This window comes from Podarcis muralis, chromosome 2 (assembly GCF_964188315.1).
Source record: "Podarcis muralis chromosome 2, rPodMur119.hap1.1, whole genome shotgun sequence".
Lineage (NCBI taxonomy): Eukaryota > Metazoa > Chordata > Lepidosauria > Squamata > Lacertidae > Podarcis > Podarcis muralis.
The window spans coordinates 110,797,613-110,808,873 of NC_135656.1; the positions used below are offsets into that span (position 1 = coordinate 110,797,613).

At 45.4% G+C, this 11,261-nt stretch overlaps 1 protein-coding gene across 1 annotated transcript; it reads right to left on the minus strand.

Annotated features, from left to right (window-relative positions):
* Positions 1-1,685: 1,685 nt before the first annotated feature.
* LOC114592029 (TNF receptor-associated factor 1-like) lies at positions 1,686-11,115 on the minus strand. Its single transcript, XM_028719843.2, has 5 exons — positions 11,011-11,115; positions 7,817-8,104; positions 6,045-6,222; positions 3,891-4,039; positions 1,686-2,928 (listed from the first exon to the last, which is right to left on the minus strand). The coding sequence occupies exons 1-5, from the start codon at positions 11,068-11,070 to the stop codon at positions 2,710-2,712; spliced, it is 894 nt and encodes a 297-aa protein (XP_028575676.2). The 5' UTR covers positions 11,071-11,115; the 3' UTR covers positions 1,686-2,709.
* Positions 11,116-11,261: the final 146 nt, after the last annotated feature.

Genomic DNA, 11,261 nt, shown 5'->3' on the forward strand with positions numbered 1-11,261 from the left:
AAGCAATGATGCGTTTCTGTGTGGGTTTTATGTCTATGATTCCCCTCTACAGCAGCGATCAGATGGGATTACTATAAGGAATTATAAAATATGCATCAAGCCATTGTGTCCGCACTGAAAGCATTGCATTGACTGGGTTTGATTCATTGACAATAATTTCTGATCAAATCCCACAAGCCTCTCCATCTCTGCCATTTGATTTCTCTATGCCTGACAGGCACGTATAAGCATTCTAAACACAGACTGGTTGTTCATCAGGCATCCTGGGTCATAAAGATAGTAGGTAGCTTCTTTGATGTAGCTATTGTTATTCAGGGCCAGGAAGAGAGTTCACGAAGAGATGTTAAATACTGCCATCCTGCCTCTCCTGTTTATGACCTTCAAGGTTTCCTAAAAGCATTCCTCCTTGCTTCCTATTTTTCGCTCTATAACATGCACCAGACCATAACACGCACGTAGTTTTTAGAGGAGGAAAACAAGAAAAAAAATATTCTAAATGAAACAGTGGATGTATGATTTTTGTGGTTCATGCTGTGGCCACAGACATGTGATCTGACAGTGAGTTTGGAGTAGCCCAATGCAAACATCCTGAGGATCCATGTGGATCCATGCTTTGTAACCACGTTTTTGCACCACTGCGACCCTAGGCAACAGTGGGTGCGTGATTTTTTTGGTGCAAGATGTAGCCATGGACATGCTATGTGATCTGATGGTGAATTTGGGGTGACCCAATGCAAAAATCCTGAGGATCCATGTGGATCCGTGCTTTCTCACCACGTTTTAAATGGGGAGGGAAGGAAAAACACAGAAGGGACAAGGAGCACAAGAGGGGTGTGCGGAGAAGCAGCTGGCTAAGAATGCAGGGGAGGGGTTTAACGGGGGTGGGGGGGAAAGGAAGGCAAAAGTCCCACCCCAAGCCAGCCCACTCTCTCTCTCTCCCACCTGCATGTTTTTTGGCTGCCTGCGAGTCCCTAGAGCACGGAGAGGAGGAGGTGGCAGGCACGCAGTGTGACTAGGAAAGAATTAGAAGGAAGGACTCGATCCTTTCCTTAACCCTCTGCTTGCCAGGAGGGCAGGGGATTCCCTGCTCTTTGTTGAGTTTGAGCAAAGGCAGCAACAGAAGCGGGTGGGCAGTAAGACCCCGAGGCAGAATGCAGGAAAGCAGCAGCTTCCGCCTTCCCTCCACCCGCCCACCCAATCTTATTTTTACCTGATTTTTGCCTATTTTTGCCCCTGCGCTCCGGTGAGTCAGCTCCAGGGACCACACATTCGCTCAATAACACGCACAGACATTTCCCCTTACTTTTTAGGAGAAAAAATCTGTGTGTTATAGAGCGAAAATTACGGTATTTTATTTACTCTGGACTACTATGCATGCTCAGATTAGCTCTTTGTAGTTTTAACTTTTAACTTTGTCCCCACGTGTGTTTTTTTGAAATGCTCAGAGGAAATCTGATCGGTTCTTACAAACACTCTGTAACAAGTTCTTTTGTGAATAAAACGAGGGTGGGAGAGAATTAGTATTATTATACGCACTCCTCCCAGAGTCTTGCTGGTCAAGCCTCGTGTGTATTTTATTAATCAGAGTCCAATCCTTCCTTGCTTTGGGAACGCTACATTCTATAAGTTCGCAGCATCTCCTCACACGCTGGTGTTTCTGCCGCATCAATCCAAAGGTCTTTTCGCGGCTGGCAGCCGCCATCTTCACTCAGTTCCGAAGAAATCAAGTCTAAGCGTTGGGTTCTGTTCTTAGCGCGTCATGACTGCAGCGCATCTTTTGCAGTCTTTGTGATCATTATTATGATCATTATCCCATTGCGTGTCACACAAATGTGTTCCAGAGCAATTACGAATTTAGGTTCCAGAGCAATTACGAATTTAGATACAAATAACGGCGAAACGCATCAAAGCCAGTTGGGAAAACGAAAACAAAAAAAACCCTACAAATGCTCACCCATCCATACTTATAAAAAGCACAAATCCCACCCACCATAATACAAGGGAAGTAGACCTCATATCTCAATACTTTAATGGCCAAAAGTTCTGGGCGCCTACAAACAAGACTGATGGTGCTACGCTGCGCATCCAAGGAGACCATCGTGTATTGTGGTCTTTTCGGGTAACTTGACAACCTCCCTGACCTTGCAGTCCTAAGAAGGCAAGGGAGAAGAGAACAACAACATTGAAGGCCTATCAGACCACCGGCAGGGCACAACACCAGCTTGGTGGGTCGCTGGTTTTAGGTACAGCAGGCGGAAAACCAACAGGTGCAGTCTTGGCATGGTGCCACAGGGAGGGGGGAAGCTTTACCTTTTGAGATACTAGAATTAAGGCAGAAACTTTTTTTTTTTTTTTAAGTTCACACCTTTCATCCGTGCCGTAACAGCCTGGATTTTACACGAAAGCGCTACTTAGCTTTTGGAATAAATTACTAAGTTTATAGAACCTGCCATGTTTTGGGTGCTGAATTTACTTCTTCGGATAGCACAGAGTGCTCGCTGCCCTGTCTTGCTAGCGTTTTGGGGGGACAAGGGAAGCTTCCAAAGGTTTCCTTTTTTTTTTCTTTTTCCAGTCGCACCCTGTTTGAGAAGAGACTGTGGAGAATGCAGCAAAGGGTCCCTTTGGGCAGAGTTCCCTTTGGAAACTTGCCACCTCGGCCTCTCAGAGCAGCAGCCATATATGGTAGGAAGGGCGAACGTCGCCTGAAGTCTAAGCCTTTGTGTCTATCACAGCTTGAATGGCTAATGTGTCGTTATGGATATAGGTAGCCCCCGGGGCGTGGAGCAAGTTCAAGGGGCAGAATTCGGGCAGGCCGCTGGCCACGTTGGCTTCGCTCATGGGGCGCTGGAAGGAGGACGAGGTCTCCAAGGGGCGGAAGGAGGTGGAGATGTGCCGCTTGTTGACTTGATCTAGGAGAGTGAAGGTGACCTGGGGGGGGGGGGAGAGGGCAAAAGAAGGCATGTCTCTCAATTGCAAATCTCAAATCAATTGTAACCATCACAGCTTCCGAGTGGCCTTTCATACGTCGTTGGCAGTGTTAGATATATATCAGCTCATTGTCAAATGGAACCTTAAACCACAACGGCATGTCTAGGCACCGTCTTCCATGGAGTTTTTATTATTATTATTATCATACCGCTTTATATTTTTTTGGGGGGGGGGGGAATCTCAAAGCGGTTTGCAAAAACATTGAAACATCAAGTGGAACAATCCAGAATAAAACCAAATCCAGCTTCAAGGAAAAGATTTCAGATCCTGCTCTAAAAACGCAGCAACATTAGAAAAGAAACAATGATTTGATGTGCTACAAATATGCAACACCAGATGGCAGCAGAGAGCAGGAAATTTTGAATACGCTTTTTTCCATAGGGTATTTGTTTTGTTTAGTTTTGTTATAGCAACTCCCCTCAGCTCCAGCTAGTCAGGGATGATGGGAACTGGAGTCTAGCAATGCTTGGAAGGTTACAGGCTCCACACCACTGCCTTATGGTTCTTATTCGACTCTCCTATACCCCTAGTGGGACCATGTGGCGCTGTGGGTTAAACCACAGAGCCTAGGACTTGCCGATCAGAAGGTCGGTGGTTCGAATCTCCACAACGGGGTGAGCTCCCGTTGCTCGGTCCCTGCTCCTGCCAACCTAGCAGTTCGAAAGCACCTCAAAGTGCAAGTAGATAAATAGGCGGGAAGGTAAACGGTGTTTCCGTGCGCTGCTCTGGTTCGCCAGAAGTGGCTTAGTCATGCTGGCCACATGACCCAGAAGCTGTACGCCAGCTCCCTCGGCCAGTAAAGCGAGATCAGCGCCGCAACCCCAAAGTCGGTCACGACTGGACCTAATGGTCAGGGGTCCCTTTACTTTACCTTTATACCCCAAGCACAAAAGCCCTCGTACCTTGTGCCGGAAAGGCCACTTGAGATGGAAGTCATGTTCTCCTCTCATCAGAACGAGGAAAAGCGAGAGGTGGCTGCCTGCTCCTGCCCCGTCTCCGTTCAGGAACAGCTTGAGGCAGAGTTTGTAACCGTAGCGACTGGTGTAAAACGCTTTGGGGGCAAAAGGGAAGGAAACAGGTGGCATCAAAAAGATGGGTCTGTCATTGAAAGTCTACTCAATATTGATCCAGAGCAAATTCCAATGCGTATCGTTGGCAGAGTAAAAACTGAAACACGTTGCAGGGTTCCCCCCAAATACAGTGGTACCTCTGGATGCGAACGGGATCCGTTCCGGAGTACCGTTCACATCCTGAAGCAAACGCAACCCATGTCTGTGCGTCCGCGTCCGCGGGTCGCGATTTGCCGCTTCTGTGCATGCGCGCGACATCATTTTGAGCGTCTGCGCATACGTGAGCGGCGAAACCCAGAAGTAATGCATTCCGTTACTTCCGGGTCGCCATGGAGTGCAACCAGAAAACGCTCAACCTGAAGCAACTTCAACCCGAGGTATGACTGTAGACCAGAGGCAATTACAGTGGTACCTTGGGTTACATACGCTTCAGGTTACATATGTTTCAGGTTACATACACTTCAGGTTACAGACTCCGCTAACCCAGAAATAGTGCTTCAGGTTAAGAACTTTGCTTCAGGATGAGAACAGAAATCGTGCTCTGGCGGCGCAGCGGCAGCAGGAGGCCCCATTAGCTAAAGTGGTGCTTCAGGTTAAGAACAGTTTCAGGTTAAGAACGGACCTCCGAAAGGAATTAAGTACTTAACCTGAGGTACCACTGTATATTTCAGCCAGCAGAGCTTTACTGAAGGCAAATGAGCATAATGGTCACAAATCCAAAACGTTCAGAATTGGCACTGCCCATAAGAAATCCAGTTGCAGCAGATTTAACTTAAACTTACAGTAACTTATAATAGGTCTAAACCTTAACACTAAGCATGCTATGCACCAGAAGGAAGAGAGAGAGAAAGAGAAAGTGAAACCCAGGCTCCTTCTGGCCTATTTTTATAGTCAGCATGACCTTTATTGAAAGAGATAAGAGAACCTGTTTAGGCCAGCTGTACTCAGCTTCTCTGAAATAATAACTCAAACATCACGAGCCTTCGGCTTGTTTCTTTCACACAAAGAAGCTTCCAGAACCCTCTTGAATTAAGTAGAATAGGAAAGATCTCTACACATCAGATCAATACTTTCTGTACTAAGAAATGCAAACTGACAGGGTAATGGCACCTGAGTGGATAAACTTGGTTTGTCCCAAGCTGGGCTGGAGATGGAGAGGCACCATTGGTGCTGACTCACATCCCTTCCTTGCATCTCCCAAGTTGTATTTGAGAATGTTGTATTATTTTACTGTTGTTAGCCGCTCTGAGCCCGGCTTCGGCTGGGGAGGGCGAGATATAAATAAAATTGTTGTTGTTGTTATTATTATTATTATTATTATTATTATTATTATTATTAACATCAAGGCCATGTTCATGTTGAGAGCCAGTGTGGTGTAGTGGTTAAGAGCGGTAGACTCGTAATCTGGTGAACTGGGTTCGCTTCCCCGCTCCTCCACATGCAGCTGCTGGGTGACTTTGGGCCAGTCACACTTCTCTGAAGTCTCTCAGCCTCACTCACCTCACAGAGTGTTTGTTGTGGGGGAGGAAGGGAAAGGAGAATGTTAGCCGCTTTGAGACTCCTGAAGGGGAGTGATAAAGCGGGATATCAAATCCAAACTCCTCCTCTTCTTCTTCACACCACAGTCATGGCTTGCCCCATAGGATTCTGGGAGTTGTAGTTTTGTTAAGGGTCCTGGGTGTTGTTGGGGAACCCCTATTCTCCCAGAGATACAGTTCCCAGAGTGGTTGAAGAAGAAGAAGAGTTTGGATTTGATACAAACACTCTGTGGGGCTGAGAGACTTCAGAGAAGTGTGACTGGCCCAAGGTCACCCAGCAGCATGTGGAGAAGTGAGGAATCGAACCCAGTTCACCAGATTACGAGTCTACCGCTCTCAACCACTACACCACAGTTTTAAAACTGCCCCCTCTTCACAGGGAACGTTCTTACAAAACCAGAACCCCCCTTTGCATTTCTTTCCTCCTCGCGCTTTCAGGTCAACTCACTAGGGGAATACAGGGCAGGCCTGTTTCCTGTTTGCACCTCCTGCAGTCTGAGTCCCATCTCGGGGACTTTCCAAAAGAAACACCCGTCGTACGTGGTTTGCTCCAAGACTTGGAGGCGGGATGCTAAGTTGCTGATCATCACATCCTTCAGGGTCAAGAGGGAGTCTTGTTGTTGCACCTGGAAGGAAATGAACGGAGTATTGTGAGGAAGCTGCCGTCTGTTTGAGTGTGAGGTGAACAGAACATAAAGCAAAAATGCTCGTAGGGACATGAGAGGAGCTGCCTCCAACCATCTCAGTATTGTCTACACCAGGGTTTCCCAAACTTGGGTCTCCAGCTGTTTATGGACTACAACTCCCATCATCCCTAGCTAGCAGGACCAGTGGTCAGGGATGATGGGAACTGCAGTCCAAAAACAGCAGACTGGCAGCAGTTCTCTAGCCCTAACTAGAGGTGGTGGGCAAAATTTGTGCTCTGTCACTGAGCTCAAAGCTCTTCCTCCAAGTCTTTTGCATCAAATTATTCATACCTTCAGTAACGGAGGAATGGAGGAAGCTGCCTAATGCAGTCATATCATTGTTTCATCTGGACCAGTGTTTTGCAAAATAGTAATAATAATAATAGCCCTGCGCTACTCTATAAATTTCTGGAAACCGGACGTTTAAATAGCAGCATAAGAGTGTTTGCAAAAGGACTTCAAAGCACAGTGTCACCTGTTACCACTAAGTGCAAGGTGATTGACAGGTGGGCAGCCCCACCCACCTGTCAAATTTGACCCTCCAGGCATGGGAAGATAAGGCTCCTCAGCCTGCTGATGTAGCGGAGCTGCTTTGAGTGTTCCAGTAGTGCCCTTATAAATGCTAAGGAATAAACCCTACACAAATCTGGAATGGAGTCCCTAAGGTGGTTGAATATGTGCCTTGTACGCCTCATTTTGGCAACTCCTGCAGCCCAGCTGGTGCCAAAACTCTTGCTCTTCTTTCCTTTGGACCACATCAGCGAGGCTGAGAGCAGGGACTTGTCATCGGGCCAGCCCAGGACCTCCATACACACTGCCCAGGTTTGCGTTCCGAAAAGGTCACTTTGCTAACACAGCCGTTTGCCTTCACCCCCGTAGATGCACTCCATTGTCTCCTAAGACAGATGGATGCCAACAAATGCTATATAACAATGGATGTACCATGCTATATTAGAAGCAAAAATAAACTTGTTTTGATGAACTGGAAGAGCCGCAAAAAGATTCCATTGAGCACACGGATTGATAATATGGACAGATTAGCTACATACGAACGAATCGCATGTCGACGCAAATTAAGACTGGATAAATGTGAAGGAATCCTTAAGGAATATTTAAGCGATAAGGCGGATAGTGGTGGGAAGTGGGGGGGGAGGTGGAAAAATATTGTTAAAAAGGTGTAGTCATAGGTATATCAATGTATTCAAATCTGAAATGTCAAATTGTGTTATTAGTGTTATTATGGTTTTTGTTGTATGTGTCTTTTGCGGTTGTTGTTTGTATTGAGAAAATGATTAAACAAATTTTAAACAAAACAAAACAAATGCTAAATAACATTGCAGAAGGTCTGTTGTGGGGACGGGTGCATCCTTCCAGATATGGCCATATTCCAGTTTGCACCAGCATAGCCAGTGGTCAGGGAACAGGGGAGTCATAGCCCAAGAAAATCTACAGGCCCATAGGCTCCCTGTTCCTTCTCCAGTGTTTCCTGGGAGTGAATCCTAGTCTTTCCAAGCTGCATGAGGCTGTCTCCTACCTTCTCCTCCAGGTACAGGATCCTGGCCATGGCTTCTCCGAGGGCATTTGCAGGGGCCTCCTCTCTCCTGCCCAGCTCCCGACTCAAAACCGAGACAATGTTCTCCAAGGTCTTCTGCCGTGTTTCCAGCTCGCCCAGCTTCTGCTTACACGGAAGGTCGGACTTTAGCCTCTCCCACAGCTTGTCCAGACCCGATAACTGCTGCAAAGCCCCGAGCAGGTGAGAGTGCTGGGACGCCATAGTTCCACCTACTTGTTCGTCGTGAGCCTGCTGATATCGAAGGCTAACCTGCAGGAGAGCATCACCCATTGTCATTTTGTTGTTGTTTTTAAAAAAGTATTTTTATTAAGCAATTTCGGCATAACAAAATATCAGTCCACATAATCAATCACATTATTTCCCCCCCTTCCCTCCCACCAAGGACTTCCCTCAGCTCCCCTCTCTGATTTCTTTGCACATTTTGTTCTCTGCATATTATAAAATTGTACATATCCTTGCCTTATCTGTCCTGTGTTCAACTAATAAATGTGTGGGTGTTTATTCAAAACCTGTCAAGGAGTCCAAATAATTTTGTTGACTTTTTAAGTAATTTGTAAAAAGTTTCCATTCTCCCTTGACGTCACTGTTGTCCTTTTCACGCAGTTTATATGTCAATTTGGCCAATTCCGCATAGCTTATCAATTTTTCTTGCCACTGTTCTTTCGTTGGGATTTCCTCATTCTTCCATCCTTGTGCTAACAAGACTCTTGCCGCTGCTGTAGCATACATAAATAAGTTCTTTATTTTTCTTGGCAGGTCTTGTCCTACAATCGCTAACTAAAATGTTTCTGCTTTTTTTTACAAATGTCAAATTAAACATTTTTTTCAATTCATTATATATCATTTCCCATTTTTTTAAACTTCTCTGCATTCCCACCACATATGATAAAAAGTCCCTTCTTTTTCTTTACATTTCCAACATGTGTTTGACCCAGTTTTATACATTTTTGCTATCTGTACTGGTGTTCTATACCATCTATACATCATTTTCATATAGTTTTCTTTCAAAAGAGAACAGTCTGCAAATTTTAAAACTATTTTCCTCAGTTTCCCCCACTCCTCAAATTGTATATTATGTCCTATATATTGTACCCATTTGATCATGGCTAATTTGACCTCCTCATCTTTTGTTTCCCATTCTAGCAAGATACTACAGTGGTACCTCGGGTTAAGAACTTAATTCGTTCTGGAGATCCATTTTTAACCTAAAACTGTTCTTAACCTGAGAACTTTAGCTAATGGGGCCTCTGTACTCATCCTGAAGCAAAGTTCTTAACCTGAGGTACTATTTCTGGGTTAGCGGAGTCTGTAACCTGAAGCGTATGTAACCTGAGGTACCACTGTATACGCTTTCTTCAGCAGCTTCACTTCTTCTTCTATAACTTCCTTTTGAAATCTAGAAGTTGTATAACTAAACCCTTTCTTGTTGTCTTCCTTGTACATCTCATGTAATTGTCTATAGTGTAACCAACTCTGAAAACGATCTTTTATTTCCTCATAATCTTTTAATTTCCTTCTTGATCCTTCAGCAAATCTCTATAGGTAGGCCACTTCCCTTTTTTGCCAAGCGGTTTAAGTAATGAAGCTTCAATTGGTGAAGTAATAATTATAATAATAATTTATTATTTATACTCCGCCCATGTGGTTGGGCTTCCGCAGCAGTGGCGTAGTGTGGGGAGTGCAGGGGGGGCCGGCCGCACTGGGCGCAACATCTGGGGGTTAGGGTTAGGGGGCGCAAATCCACGGGTTAGGGGGCACAAATCCACGGGTTAGGGGGCACAAATCCATGGGTTAGGGGGCGCAAATTACTTGCCTTGCCCCGGGTGCTGACAACCCACGCTGCGCCACTGTTCCCCAGCCACTGTCTTTTGTTCTATTTTTTGTCCACCAGGGTGTTTTTTTGTTCTATTAGATCTTTATATCTCTCCCACACCCTCATTAGTGACAAGATGGCTCCTGCCTCTCCCCAGCTGTAGAGCAGCCATGGGCGCTGCTTGCACGCCATCCACACTGGCTGCCTCTCGCACAGCGACCGTACGGGATGCTGCACATGTGCACTCCATACAGTCTGCCCTGTCCCAGGTGCCGGAGAGGGTTCCTCCGCAACTGCCTCCAGCCATTCATTTGTGTTCGCAGGGAGGAGAAGTGTATCTATCATCTATCTATCTATCTATCTATCTATCTATCTATCTATCTATCTATCATCTATCTATCTATCTATCATCTATCTATCTATCATCTATCTATCTATCTATCTATATCTATCTATCTATCATCATCTATCTATCATCTATCTATCTATCTATCTATCTATCTATCTATCTAATCTATATCTATCTATCTATCTATCTATCTATCTAATCTATCTATATCTATCTATCTATCTATCTATCTATCTATCTATCATCTATCTATCTATCTATCTATCTATCTATCATCTATCTATCATCTATCTATCTATCTATCTATCTATCTATCATCTATCTATCTATCATCTATCTAATCTGTTATGTATTCAGTGGTTTGTGTTTGCCTGAGCTTGAGTCTGGACTATGGATTCTGAGCCCCTGTGTTCTGATTCAATACATGATATCCAATCACAGGACATTTCAGGATTTGGGTCTCTGCCACTGGCCCTTAAACTCTGACTTATGATTCACAGCTTGGAAGTTCGGACAGCCAATCACGTTGGGAGTGGGAGTGGCCCAGGCCTTCAGAAATGTCTATAAGCAGTTGCTTTGCCCCTGTTGTCCAGTCCTGTTTGTTCAATAAAAAGGTTCAATAAAGGTTCTTGCTGTTATCACTGTGTCTTGCCTTGTGGGGACCCACCCACCTATACCTACACCTACCTAGAGACAGTGTGTGTGGTGTAGTGGTTAAGAGCGGTGGACTCGTAATCTGGTGAACGGGGTTCACTTCCCCGCTCCTCCACATGCAGCTGCTGGGTGACCTTGGGCAACTCACACTTCTCTGAAGTCTCTCAGCCCCGCTCACCTCACAGAGTGTTTGTTGGGGAGGAAGGGAAAGGAGAATGTTAGCCGCTTTGAGACTCCTTCGGGTAGTGATAAAGTGGGATATCAAATCCAAACTCTTTGTCTTCTTCTACCTACCTACCTACCTACCTACCTACCATCTATCATCTTCTTAAGACCCACCTTGTCAAAATGGGTGGGGAGCTCAATTCCTTTCTCCTTCAGGCATTCAGGTGAGAACATTTCACAGCTGCAAGGCAAGAAAGTAAAGAAAAGAAAGGTCAAGACCACTCCTGCCAACTCAGACCTACATAGTCCAATAGCCTACTTCTCATAGTGGCCAACCTGATACTTTGAGCAAGACAGGAAGAAAATGCCCATCTCTTATTGTCTGACAGTATGGTGCCTCTGAGGCTTCACTTAGCTCTTGTGTC

Excerpts from the sequence above, each read along its gene's own strand:
- LOC114592029 (XM_028719843.2), bottom strand. The coding sequence starts at position 11,070 with ATGTTCTCACCTGAATGCCTGAAGGAGAAAGGAATTGAGCTCCCCACC. Across the intron at positions 8,105-11,010 it reads TCCCCACCCATTTTGACAAG|GTTAGCCTTCGATATCAGCA; the intron begins GTGGGTCTTAAG and ends GCTCTCCTGCAG. Across the intron at positions 2,929-3,890 it reads AGTGGCCTTTCCGGCACAAG|GTCACCTTCACTCTCCTAGA; the intron begins GTACGAGGGCTT and ends CCCCCCCCCCAG.